The sequence below is a fragment of the Pteropus alecto genome, unplaced genomic scaffold, assembly GCF_000325575.1.
Source record: "Pteropus alecto unplaced genomic scaffold, ASM32557v1 scaffold80, whole genome shotgun sequence".
Classification (NCBI taxonomy): Eukaryota; Metazoa; Chordata; class Mammalia; order Chiroptera; family Pteropodidae; genus Pteropus; species Pteropus alecto.
The window spans coordinates 2,359,047-2,372,948 of NW_006430460.1; the positions used below are offsets into that span (position 1 = coordinate 2,359,047).

Below are 13,902 nucleotides of genomic sequence, written 5' to 3' on the forward strand. Positions count from 1 at the left end.
GCTCCAACCTACGTTCAGTCAGAGTCCTCCTCAGGGGTGGCCTGGAAAACCGGCTTTGGTCATTCAAATGCTAATCCCCTCCCCAACCTGACACCTGTGTGGCTTCTATCTGTGTCATCTGGGCTCCAAAGTCAGCTGGCCCTGCATCCCTCTGACACCCAGGAAGGGCCCAGGGCGCTTCCGGAGGACTCAGCAGGGCTGTGCAGATGCGCATGCAGAACACTCCCCTTGTCCCTCACTTGCGTCTTTATGGCTTTTCCCCACAGTGGCCTAAACAGCCCCCTCCCCCACATCACAATTGCACACGAGGCCCAGTGATGCGGTTTGGTGTCTGTGCTGCCTCTCCAGCTACGGGGCCGGGAGGTCCGCAATCTAACCATTCACGTGGATGTGTATTTTTCCGTTCTCTTCCCATTCAGATACAGGGAGACCTTTCTTAGAGATGCACAGTGAAATCCCCGAAGTCATATACATGAATGAAGGAAAGGAGGTCGTCATTCCCTGCCGAGTCACTTCGCCCACCATCTCCGTCACTTTAAAAAAGGTAAAACTGAGCAATGCTCCTGGAATACTGTTACTGCCACTGAGCACGATGAACTCCGAGATATTTCATATCTGTGAAACGGTTTTCTTACAGACATTTGGGCTCCTGACTTTTTATAGCATCCTTTTACTATAACGCGTAAAGTGCTAGAAGTTACACCCATGTGCGTGTTTCAATGGAATAAAATGATAATTTCTTAAGCATAAACCTACGTGAATAATGAATTAAAATCGTGAAAATTTTGGTATTTGCCACAAATCCAAGTTTCTGCAAATGTGTGAAAAGCCAATTTATTGCTTACGCAAATTAATACGCTGGCAGAGCGGTTAACCCAGAACTGTCAGGCTGTCAGGCGGGCGCCTGATCCTCCAGGGCCCCCACCTATGTCACCTGGAGCCACCACCTTTGGTGTGAGCTGGGAACTTGCCTAAGGAAGGCTTATCTCCTGCTGGGCATCAAACTTAGCCTCTTGGGGGGACAAAAAGGGGGAAATGCTGTAAAGGAGATTTTTCTTCATATTATGTTGTAAATTGCGCACGTGGAGAAGGAAGAGGATTTGGGCAGAATCTAACAAAGACAAAACCGGGAATGTGACGTTCCGGCCAATGCGTCAGCAATAAGGGCTTAGGATTTCACTAGAGTTGAGTAAAAACTCCTGAAGAGAAGAACTGGGGTGAATCCCGAGAGCGTAAGAGCTTTAAGAGGACAAGCTCAGGGTGTCCGAGGTGGCATCTCGCTGTGCGCCCTGGAGGTGCTGCTCGGGGTGTGCGTGGAGCGGCTGGAAAGGGTCACCTGGTTCTCAGGATCGCCTGCGGACCCTGAAGCCTGACGCGAGGAGGCGTCTCCGGCCTTCTTCCTTCGCATTCACTCTCCTGTGCCGTCAGTCTGACTTAATTTAAGCACAGGGCCTCGGCACAGTCCACCGACAGGCTTGGGCTTCCACTGCGTCTGTGCGTCATCGCCAGGAAATGTAAAATCGGTGGACGTCACAGCTGGAAACGCCCAGGGAGTCCAACTCGGGTGGTGGAAGAACCCCAGGCCCCCCGGGGAGGCGGGGGCTTCCCGGGCCACAGCGGGCCCCGCACACACCCTGACTCCTCCTCCCGTGCCCTCGCCAGCCTCCTCCAGGCATTGAGTCTGGGCCGGAGGCAGGCCGGGGTGGTAAGAGCAGAAGCTGGGGCCTCCCTGCCTGGCTTCCTACCACCCTGCGCTTACCTGCTGGCTAAACTGGCACGTTAGCAACCCCTCTAGTGCAGGTGAGAGATGCCTGCAGCAGCGCCCACCTCACACGGCTGTTAGCAAGGCGGACGGGGTCACCTTCACAGGCACTTAGCACAGTGCCCTGTGCCAGGGCCCCAATCCGAGGGTTAGCTGCTGCTGTTACTTAACCTAGCACTTTGATACCCAGTACTTGCTGTGTTCCCGAGTCATGTGTTCGGTGGCGTGGCATCATGGCGTCACACTCTTAGTCCAAGGTGGTAACTCGTGTATGGCTGATGGGGAATACACCGCGGCGAAACGAACCTTCTCTGCTCCCTGCAAGCCCCTTTCTACCCGAATGCAGATCTGCTGCAAGGGTCATTCCAAAATTTCCACGTGTAAAATCTGGGGATGGGGGCAGGTGATTTACTCTGTTCTCCTACCTGAGATCTATAATACAGAGAGAGAGAGAGAGAGAGAGAGAGAGAGAGAGAGAGAGAGAGAAAGAGAGAGAGAGGGGCAGACAGACAGACAGACAGAGACAGAGAGACTGAGGCATAGAGTTCTAACAGGGATTTGGGGTTGACACATAAATATTGAAAATTCTCTGACTCGTTGCACGTGTATGCTGACATAACATAATATAAAGTCTTTCCCTGTCTTTTCTCTTATCGTCCCTTTTCTTTCTATTTGCCTTCCCCTCCCTCCCTTCTTCCCATGCCCGCTGTGGCGGAGCCATCATCAGCTGGAGACAGGGCCCCCTGTACAGTGCTCCCTTTCAAGGCTGCCCATGTGTCCGCCTCTTTATGTCACATGTAGTCACTGCCACAGCTGGCGAGCTACACGGTCTTCTGCTATTTTAGCTCCTGTCGGCTAGAAATAAAGTGATGTCGCCGATGAAATACTACTAGTGGCAGTAACGGATAGATCAGAAAAAGACACACTTTAATTCTACTATATTTTTAAGTCGTGCTGAGGGAGCCTATCAGCAAACCTGTCTTTCAGATTCGGTGCAAGCTTGTTTTCACATATTTTAAAAGCATCATGGATTTTAGTCTTGGACTTAAATTTTGCTGAATTTTCCCTTAGTAGTTTACACCAAATTAGAAGAGCGAGTTCTTTCTCCCCAGTGAACGCAAAGCATTCCTAAGTTTACAGCTAGAATCCCGACTTACTGAAACATGCCATGCGTCTTTGATTGCTTTCAATTCTTCACAAACAGGACATAATTCGTTTCAAACCCAGTAACACTCAGGTACCATATTCACAAATCCAGACATAGTCACTGGGAGAGAGGCACTGGTGGCTCTGGTGTTCAGCCACAGAACCACAAATCTCAGCCAGGATAGTTGCTTCAACAAGCAATACAAATAAATGATAAACAGAGTCGTGTAAGCTGCACTTTTTTAAAGAAGGTAGAAAGGATGTAAAACCTCACGACAACTGGCCTTTCCTTATAATCTCTGGCGGGGAGGTCATCTGATTTCCCCGCTTATATATCCCTATTAGGGATCTATAATAGTAACGGTCAGCGGGCACTGCTCCTGAGGGCGGGCACCCGGGTATCAGGAGAATCTGGCCCGGCCCCTCTGTGGAGCGGTGACCCTTGATGACGTCCGATCCCGAGGGAGACTGCTTACACTTGGCGTCTAGAAGAAGGTATAAGGGGAGAATCGAATCTGGATTCTTTCCTTCTGTGTGGACGTCCTGTGTGGGAGAGGCCCTGAGAGAGGGTCTGAGCGCACCGCACTCACTCATCACAGGGCCTCTGGCCTCCGCCTCCGCTGGCGACCTGGGCTCCGGGGGGACTTCCCGCCCAGAGGCGGTGGGTGCCCTTGGCCTTCTCGCGATGACCCTGTGAGTGCCGAGTGAATGCTCTGCCTCTGGGAGGGCCTGGAATGATTGCTCGTCCTTTTAAGACTGTCACCTCTTAGGTAAGTCGTGCAGAACGGGAGGACAAGCAGACTCCTGAGGATAACGGGGCAGCCCCAGTGGGAGACGTACAAATCGGTTTCTCTGCTGAGCCTCAGGCCAGTTTATTACAAAGGTTCCCAGAAGCCAAAGAGACGTGGGCTCCCACTAGAAATCGGACACGGCGACGTGGTCCCTCCAGGGCGGGTACAGGTTGTTGCTCAGGCTGATGATAAGTGACCATCATTACTCTAATTTATCATAATGAATTAGAAAAATAGCACACGCAAAGAAAACTAAAGAACCGCTTATAACAAACTGGATGTGTTTCCCCTGCGCTGTTTTTGTTGTAAATGAAAATGATGCTCGCACAAACTATGGGTGAAACGCCATTGCCACCGCGTCCGCACGGTTTCTTAAAGCGCGCTTCTCTCTTTTCAGTTTCCTCTCGAGACTCTGATCCCTGATGGAAAGAGGATAACCTGGGACAGCAGGAAGGGCTTCACAATCTCCAATGCGACATACAGAGAAATAGGGCTCCTGATCTGTGAAACCACCGTCAACGGACACGTGTACAAGACCAACTATCTCACATACCGACAGAGTAAGTGAACAGAAGCCGAAATGCTCAAGGGTTTAATCTGCTTCACAAACTCGGATTCAAAACAACCACATGTTATTTCTTCTGCTCGCAGCCAATATAATCCTAGACGTCCAGATGAGCCCTCCCGGCCCGGTCAAGTTACTCCGGGGTCAGACTCTCACCCTCAACTGTACTGCAACCACTCCCTTGAACACGAGAGTGCGAATGACCTGGAGTTACCCCGCTCAAGTGAGTGACCCATTTTTCTATTTCTTCTGTAGGAGAGTATTTATTTTTAGTCAGTAAAATGATGCGTTTTTGTTTTTTTGGGGTTTTTTTTGTTTGTTTTTGCGGTGGGAAAAATCAGAAGGAAATGTGGCGGTTTGGGTCAGTAAAGAAGCATTTAGGTTTGGTTCGGGTGCTTTCCTTGCCTGGCATTTCATGAGACTGATATGCACAGATATGGCCTTTTGATGTCCGGAGGTTTTGTTTTGAAGTGTATAGGCTGGTGTTTCTATTGCATGATTCTGGTTGGAAGAGGGGATCATTTCATCCTTGGCAACTATTCTCTAGGATTTAGAGATGAGAGAGAAATTTATCACTAAACGCCAGGCAGGGACTCTCCTTTGTAACAACAACGACAAAAAGTTGTTGTCAGCGCATTAATTTAAGATCCTGGCAGACAGTCAGGCACCTGATTGGAACATGTCTGGAAAAGATAACACCACCCGGCCGTCCAGTGTTCCACTTGTGAAGCGACAAAGGAGCAATCCTGCCCTTCAGAAAGACGAGAAGAGTGAGGACTTACTCAAATTGAACATCCTCACAAACAATCATCATTTGAAAAATGCGTAGATGGGGAAATCTACGGTACACAGTTCAGAAACTTGGACAGCAACCTCAGCCTTCGTTTCTTGTATGTCACTATGATTTATGTGGCATCTCCCAAGTGTGGTCACTTGCTACATCATTCAGATCGCCCAGTCACCAAGGCCACTGCGATGAAATCACGTGTGAGAGATTAATGCATCAGCCTCAAGCGATCGTTTGCCATCAACATTTCTTGCCATGGAAATAGAATAACTTAGCGACAAAAAGGTGTGACCACAGCCCGGCAGGGACACGTTAAAGACTCGTTAGTCATAAAGCGTTTTCTGGAAAGTGGTAGCGTTTCATTTAAATAGGAATGCTACAACTTGTGACAGTATTTTCTGGGTTTTGATAAAAATCAAATATGCTCAATAAATCAAGCAGTCTCAATAAAGCTAAGAGGGATGGAACTTTCACCCTGTTACGGCCGCTGCTCTAAGGAAGCGTGTGACGATACAGCCACTGAAAGCCACGGACCTTCTGGAATGGCGCCGTCCAGGGGAACGTCCGTGATGGAAATATTCTGTATCCCTGACACGCAACTCAGTAGCCGCACGGCTAACGAGCGCTCGGAATGTGGCCGGTGTGACTGAGGAGCTGAATTTTTAATCTTGTTTACTTTTAATTTAAATAGCCACATGTGGCTGGTGGCTGCGGTACAGAACAAAGCAGTTCTCAACCACGGGATCGGTGATTCTCCAAGGCAGAAACAAAATTAACGTCCTGAAACTGGGGAACGAACACAATCTCGCAGGGAGAAGGGAGAGGCGACACCTACGCACAGAGTCCGTGCTAGAAGTCCCTCGGCCTGTGATCCGGTGGACGAGTTTCTGGTTTTCAGCAGTGGTGACTAACATGTGTCTGGCTCCTGCTGAGAAGGGAGAAGATGGCCTAAAACGGGCATCTGTCCCCCGGGGAATAAGAGGAGAGGTGGGCGGAAGTGGGTAAAGCTGGCACGGAGGAGAGCCGAGTTAGAGACTCAAGGGTCCGCTTCCAAAGTCTCGTTCCCATGCCCGCTTTGGGGGAAAGTGACATATCATGCGGTATGAAATGTAATGCTAAAAAAAAAAAAAAAAAGGAAAGAAAAAGAGGAAGGAACGATGAAAGGAGAAGGCGGTATGATCTCACTTTCTCAGATCCGGGCTGGGTCACCGCGGGGCGGACAGCCTCGGCGCTCCTGGGCGTGGACAGCAACCCGTGGGGGCGGGGGGCGGCTGGACGGGTCTGAGGCTATGCGTGCCCCGAGGTCCAGCTAGTGTGGCAGGCACAGCGTGGAGAGTGAAACAGTGAGACTGGGCGTCACGCCCTGGCGGGAGGTGACGCGCTCTCACGCGGTGGTCCACTCAGAGGAACAGCGTCATAAGCCACACATGGAAGACGGCTGTCCGCGTCTGTGTGACCACACGCGTGACGGCTGCACCTAGAAGCGCGCTGCTGTTCAGGGGGCGTGTGTGCCCTGGGGACGGCTCCAGGTTTCTACCCGAGACCCAGCTCCTGGCCTGCTCTGGCCAGCGTCCCTGACACCTAGGGGTCCACCTGCAAAAGGACAGCAATCCTGCCCATCTGCCCGTGCTGGGCCGAGAAGCCCGCAGAGTCCATCTGAAGAGGAAGCGGTCAGCAGATGCCACCAGGCACCTGTTGGAAATACGTGCGGACAGACGTGGCCTCCCGACGTGTCGCCCCACGGGGCTGTGCTCCTCGGCGCGAAATGTTCGTGTGGGTCGCAGCTGCGCAGTGCTATCGATGTCGGCGTGAGCGGTCACTGCTCCTACACTGCTTACACGTTTCCTTTCCAGGACAAGAACAGAGCCTCCATAAGGCAACGGATCGACCAGAGCGATCCCCACGCCAACATGTTCCACAGCGTCCTCGTCATCGACCGCGTGCAGAGCCAGGACAGGGGCCTTTACACCTGCCACGTGACGAGCGGCCTGTCCTCCAAGTCTGTCAACACCTCGGTGCACATATATGGTAAGCGGCTCACGCCCTGCCCCGTCATCGCCGGGATGTGGGAGGTTCTGTAAACGAGGACATTCCCTTTCGGCCGCGGGGCACGCTGTCACCAAGGAAGACTTTCAGGAGCGGCTTTCTGAGCTTGTGTTATTGCGATGGAGACATGTGAAGTGGCCCCCTTCCTGTCGCCCTGCCTGCTTTTGCAGTACTCATGGGTCACTATCTGGGCTCGCCGCAAGGCCTGATCGTAACCCAGCTCTGTCCATTTAGCCACTGGTTGCATCCTCCTTGAAGGAGGCAGCCATGGCTCTGTTTCTGTTTTGTGTGCGCAGACTCCCTTCTAATGTACTGATCGCCTCTTTCAAAGGTAAAGCGTTCATCAGCGTGAAGTACCGAAAGCAGCAGACGCTTGAAACCGTGGCTGGCAAGAAGTCGTGCCGTGTCTCCATGAAGGTGAAGGCGTTTCCCCGGCCGGAAGTGGCATGGTAGGAGCAGTCACTCTGTACGCGTGTGAGCGGGGGGACTCGGGGACTCAGGGGCTGGGACGCTGAGGAAAAACCAAGATGAGATCCGCAGACCGCAGTGGAGCGCTGAGTCTGGGACTCTGAGTCGGGGACGGGAGTGGTGTGGGCTGGAGGGTCGGGGCAGGGCTGGAGGGTTGGGGCAGAGCGGGGCTGGGGCCGAAGAGGCCGGGGCAGGGCTAGGACCGGAGGGGCCAGGGCAGGGCGAGGGCTGGGGGGCCGGAGGGGGGCTAGGGCTTTGGAGTGCTCGTTGCACTTTGGTCTTTCACTCACTGTGACCAAATTTCTGCCTCTCTAAACCTTCCTATGATGTCAGCATCCTCTGAATGGAACGTGTTGGGCAATGACTAGGACGCATCCTGAATAAATAACATGCTCCATTAACCCTGAAGAAGTGGGCCCTTGTGACGAGGATAATAATTCTTTTATTATCTGCAAATAATTCTTTCATATACAGCTGGGTTGAAAGTTCCAGTCTTGTTTTAAAATTAAACAAATATTAACAGAGACAAGACTTGTTCCGTCGCAGAGTGGACAAATGGACCTACTTGAACTAATTAAGTTTGTTTTGGCTCCAAGTCTGCATATTCAGAAACTCCTTAAGCAGATATTTTTTAATGCTCGTACACACCTGATGTAAAACAATGTAATCTGTTTATAATCTGCAGTCATTTTAAAAATCACTTTTAAACGCCAATATCCTTGGCTCCGGCCATTACATTTTAAACAAAGAGTGCACCACGAAACTGACTGGGAAAACAGCCATACAATACAGAGGTGGTGCCACGTCAGGATCTCCCTACCCGGGGCTTATTTTGCTCCCAATGTCAGATGAGCATTGTGTTTGTTTTCGGTTTCCTGAAACGCTTAATAGGTAATTGAATCTGCGCTATGCCCCTTCGCGCCGTGAACTAGGAGAGATGTTGGAGGTTTCACATCTGAAGCGTTTCACAGTAAGCTTCCCACGGGTGTGCATCATCCCTTACCAGGAGTTTCATCTTCCCTTGCCTGACAGTGTCCCCTCTGGTCACTAAGTAGCAAGGACCTTAAACAAAGCCAAAAAATCCATCCATTTTCGAAAAGCACTGACTCGTTCATGGGAAATCATTGGAAGTCACACTAAGGTGGTGTTTGTGACCGCTTTGGGACTGAGACCACGAGCAAGGGGGCTCGGCTGCCGGGCTGTGTAACAGATGCGTGAACACGAGCCAGGCCCACTCCCAGTGTTACGGACCTTTATACGGAGCGCAGTAAACTGACAGACCAAAACCTGCCCCTTTCAAAGACCATGCCATTTAATGAAATTATAGAATTTTAGAGTTAGAAGAGATCTTTGAGAAATTCCAGAACACGTGGCGAAACTGGGGCCCGCACGGACACGTCAGGGGTGCAGGGCACCGTGGCAGAGCGTCCAGCGCTCGGGCCCCTGCTTTCCTGCTCCCCAGTTCTGTGCACAGCTGCAAGATCTCTAAGCATCGACTCTATATTCAAGGTTTAAAAATACTTTCTGTAAGTTTATACCTTCTGTTTGTGAGTTTCGTGCCTTAACTCTTCTTCCTCAGGGAGAAAAAAATCTTGATAATCTTGATTTCGTGATAGTTTCTGAAAGGGACAATTGGTATGACCATTTATATAACTAATAAGAACTCCACATTGAGACCACAATAGGAAAATCTATTTTTATTTTTATCTGGAGAAGTGATCTAGTTGATCTGACGTACAATGGCCCTTGTATTGCTGATGGAGCCTCATGGAAAACTCTGGAAAACATCTCGAGTGGAATCAGCTGGTGCCTCTGGGTTAATACTTAAGTCACAGCGGCGACCAGGCCCCTTGTGGGTACATTAAACCATCACTTTGCTGTCTCCCCTCAGCTTACTTCTTCCTCTTTGCCAATAAAGAGGAAGCATTTCCCAGTCTCCAGATCACACCTGGCTTTACTGAAAAGTTAGCGTCCACATTTTTTAATGAACACTGAGGATCAGAGGCTTGAAACGCATAACCTTGAGCTCACGAAGGTGAACGGCAGGGTGAACTGACTTCCTGGCCATGTGCTTCACCGCAGGCTCAAGGACGGGTTACCTGCCACGGAGAAATCCGCTCGCTACTTGGTTCACGGCTATTCGCTAATCATTAAGGACGTGGCTGCCGAAGACGCGGGGAATTACACAATCCTGCTGGGCACGAAGCAGTCAGACGTGAACAAAAGCCTCACAGCCACGCTCATCGTGAACGGTGAGTTCACTGTCATACTCTCTCGTGGTTCTGCTGGTGGTAAAATCAATGAAACTCTGTAAACCAGAAGTCAGTATGACAGCATCGAAGAAAACACAAATTCAAATAATTATTTTAAAAACCACTTCCACATGTGACATGGCTTTTTGTAATTATCACCATGCCGTATCTACTACTATGGAGTCAGGTTTTTAATGCTCTCGAAACACTTCTACTTTTTAAAAAACTGGCACTATCGTGACAGACGGGAGGGTGTGTCTGTTCCCCCGACATCAAAACCGGTGACAGTGTGGCCTGCGTGCCGTGGCCCAGGCGGCCGTGACTTCACTTCTGTTCTGTCCTCCGCCCCTCGGCAGTGAAACCCCAGATTTACGAAAAAGCCGTGTCGTCATTTCCGGACCTGATTCTGCACCCCCTGGGCAGCCGACAAAGCCTGACTTGCACCATCTACGGCATCCCTCAGCCCGTGATCCAGTGGTTCTGGCAGCCCTGTAACCACAGTCACTCGAAAGCAAGGTAGGGACGATTCGTTTCTTGAAAAACTTTCGAATCCTTGTTGACACCTGGATCAAGGTTCTCTGCTGGGCGCGGACGGGCGTCTGCAGACGGGCATCTGCTGATGGGCGTGCAGTGCGTCGGGGGCCAAGACCCTGTGCTGTCCAGTCTTCCTTCCCCTTTGCCAACCGTTTCGTAGCTGCTCCCTCTGGCTTATAGCTTTAGCAGCACAGGGACCGAAGCGAGGTCCCTGTGAGCCGTCACTGGGCACTCGGGTCGGGACTCTGGTCTCGTTTTCCTGTTGCTGACCCCCAGACTTTGGCTTCGCACCGGTCTCCTAAACAGCAGGGACAACCGACCTTCCCAGCAGCAATGGTCGCGGCCGCTCGCAGGCTTTGCTCACGCTCTCCCATCTGGCTGACGGGTGCCCGTCTTCTGTTTCCCACGAGGTCCATCTTTCACCCCAAAACTCAGCTCGCACTTTGCCTCTCTGTGAAGCCCCCCGACCGCCTCGTTCGGCGTGGACGGCACTTTACGCCGTGACTGCGTCACCAGGTGTGCCTACCTTGTCTGTTCTCCAACCTCCGAGCGCTGGCCCAGTGTCTGACACACTGTGGGCGCTCGCGGTGTGCGCTGGATGCAGACACCCCTACCCTCTGTTAACTGTGCACCGTCCCCTTGCAACCTGACTGGGCCCTGTTGGCTTTTTTTGCATTTCTGTTTAGAGGGATGGTACTGATAGTTCGTGGGAGCTCATTTGATGGACAGGACTGGAATTGACAGGTACGACCATAAGATATTATTGAGATTGCCCAGGAATTGTCATTATGCCAGAAATTTTCTTTATTGCTTTTAACTCTACTTGCAGAGTGTTTGGGAGAACTGTTATTTAAAAAATTTAGCTTGCCGAAAGCAAACAAGACATAGTTCTAACCTAAACAGACAGAAGTGGCTACTTTTAATTATTTTAATTTTCTAGATTCTCCTCGCAATGTCAACTCTTCTTCACTTTCTGTACTAATCGTTTCTTTGAGGCATATTATTCTGATGTTGAAGGTTACTGCTGAGTTATGGGAACAGCCTGAGAAGTAGCTGTTTTCATACGTGTCTGATTTCTCATCTGAAATATGGAGAACTTAAAAATCTTAAATTCCTCATTTACCATTGTGGATATTTGACGCAAAAGAAAGTGAGATATACTTTCTTTTGTTTATGTGTTTGTTTTGCTAATTGGGGGGGTGGGCATCCATATTAATGGACCCACCTCTTTAAGGCCTAAAATATTTGGGCTAACCAAACACGTAAGTAAATTGAAAATAACTAAATAATTTAAGCTATTAGATTTGGATGTAAGTGTTGGGTTAAATTTTTATGGAGTAACAGGCTTTTCCAGATATTTTTAATTTTTGTTTTGACAAAGGCAAATCTAAAACTTCAGTTCTATTTAGGATGACAGCTAGTAACTATGTTATAAAATAACAATTATGAGTGATAGAGCAAATCATTATAAAGCTAGGTGTGAATAATGCTAATAAAATATGATTTGGGGAGTGAGGTCAGCGGAAGTGGAACTTTGGAAACATCGGCTCTTTTTGTCCGATTTCTGTGTGGTCTGGGCGCCCTCTCCCATGTCGGGGGGTTATATTGCCCAGGACCCCCAAAGTTGCCCTATTCCTCGTGGAATTCTCTCAAGACTCAGAGCAGTGCCTTAAATCTTCAATAAATGCCCGTTGACCATTTGACTCATTCTTTGTTAAGGGCTTTGCGTTTTTTTATATTTTTTACCAATCGCAAGATAGATCAGAAATGGAAGCTTTAAAACTGTTTTCAGTGATGCTTCATTTTAAAAAATACGTTGTTGCTTGAAATTATCTGCTGAAAATGTGGTGCTTGGTGGTTAAGTCAGCACATTAAACTTAGAAGTGTTTCAGAAAAATTATGGGGCCTTTGTGCGCTAGCAAACAAACAGAATGACTCTTTCACCCTGACAGAGAGAGCTGAGCTAAAATCGACAGGTAAATGAAACTCTCAGTAATTACTAAAAATTTTCAAATGTATCTTTATATAAATATATTCTGTGTACTCAGATTAACACTTAGATTCAGTTGTAGACAGGAATTTTAGAAAATGACATTTGAATAAGGGATGTTCTATTGCACAAATTTTGAATTACATAGTTTTGAGTTTGCATGTAACCTATTTGCATAGTGGTATCTGTGCGTGATCATCAAGAGAGATTAGGTGATTAATATACGGCAGGTCCTCAAATAGTCGTTTCGGTCAAAGTTGTTTATAACATTGCTAACATTATAACATTGAGAAAGATGAAATAAGTCCATTCCGGGCCGGGGCTTCATTCCGTGTGTCCTCTGTCCGTGTGTCCTCTGTCTGTGTGGAGTGTGCACATTCTCCCCGTGACAGTGTGGGTTTCCTCCGGGGACTCCGGTTCCCCCCACGTCTCAGAAACGTGCCCGTGAGGGGACCTGGCCTGTCCCTACTGTCCCCATCTGAGCAGGCGTGGACAGGTATGGGAGGCCCTCGGATGGAAGGGCGTCCTGTCCAGGGTGGGTCCCGCCGGGCGCCCTGAGCTGCCTGGATGGGCTCCCGCCACCGCGACCCTGACCTGGGAGAGCGCGCTGGAAACTCATTATCTCGCTTTTCTTATTCGTCTGTCCTCGATGGATGTCGAGCTCACGTTTCCTTCCGTGTTTAACAGCAGAAGGGTTCGGGGTCTTTATTTGGAAGTTTGGTGACATTTTTGTGACCAGAAATATGCCGTGGGAACTTAACTCGTTTCTATCAATTAGCCTTGGGAGACGCTGTTTTCCTTATATGTCATTTCTTAAAGTCACAGTGTCCAAGAACCTATCAACGACATCGAGGACTTACTGTACACATGTTACTCTTGAATTTGTAAAACAGTTTTTGGTATTTACATTTTAGGCTCTATTAAAGGACATATCTATATACGGACACAACCAAAGCATTAGTTTTGAGGCTGGAATGTGTTTAAGTAGAACCACACTAATAATTGGTTAATGCATCTAGGTTAAAGAGGTTCAGACTAACTCAAATTGTATAGTTTTCTGAAGTCTAATAAATATATAAATATATTTTAAAACTTATCAGAACTACTGCTCAAGTAGTTCATCCTTACGGATATTAAGAAACATAAATACATTTAACAGAAGTTTCCTTCTTTTTAAAAAGCAATGTGGTAAACTGCTGAGCTGTGTTTTAACTGAATAACACTGGTTCGATTCACCTAGAATTTGTTCTTATTAGGGAAAAAGAGAGGGAACGGGTGGTTTCTTTTCAACTAATGAGCTGAGAGGAAATGGAGCGAATCTTTCTCCCTTTTACTTTTTTTGCATATTTGGGCGGTAAAGTAGAACTAGAATATTTCTTTTGCATTTTTAAGAGCATGCAAAGTCACTACCACTGAATGAGGTAGAATTTGGAGTTCTTCTCATCCTCAGGAAGTGGCAGAGACTTCTAAGTACAAATCCCTAAATTTGCCCGTGTTGGCTCCGGCATGAACCCAGGCGGCACGCATGAGAGCGTTAGCTTACAGTCCCCTTCACGTGTCA

The 13,902-nt window shown here is 48.9% G+C and overlaps 1 protein-coding gene across 2 annotated transcripts in view; it reads left to right on the forward strand.

Annotated features, from left to right (window-relative positions):
- Positions 1-13,902, forward strand: part of FLT1 (fms related tyrosine kinase 1) — a 130,501-nt gene that overhangs the window by 20,609 nt on the left and 95,990 nt on the right. For both annotated transcript variants that reach the window (XM_025046906.1, XM_015590144.2), the window contains exons 3-9: positions 420-544; positions 4,097-4,259; positions 4,351-4,487; positions 6,905-7,079; positions 7,429-7,546; positions 9,648-9,817; positions 10,174-10,333. In XM_025046906.1, coding sequence (XP_024902674.1) covers positions 420-544; positions 4,097-4,259; positions 4,351-4,487; positions 6,905-7,079; positions 7,429-7,546; positions 9,648-9,817; positions 10,174-10,333 — 1,048 coding nt within the window. The remainder of the gene's footprint in view (positions 1-419; positions 545-4,096; positions 4,260-4,350; positions 4,488-6,904; positions 7,080-7,428; positions 7,547-9,647; positions 9,818-10,173; positions 10,334-13,902) is intronic.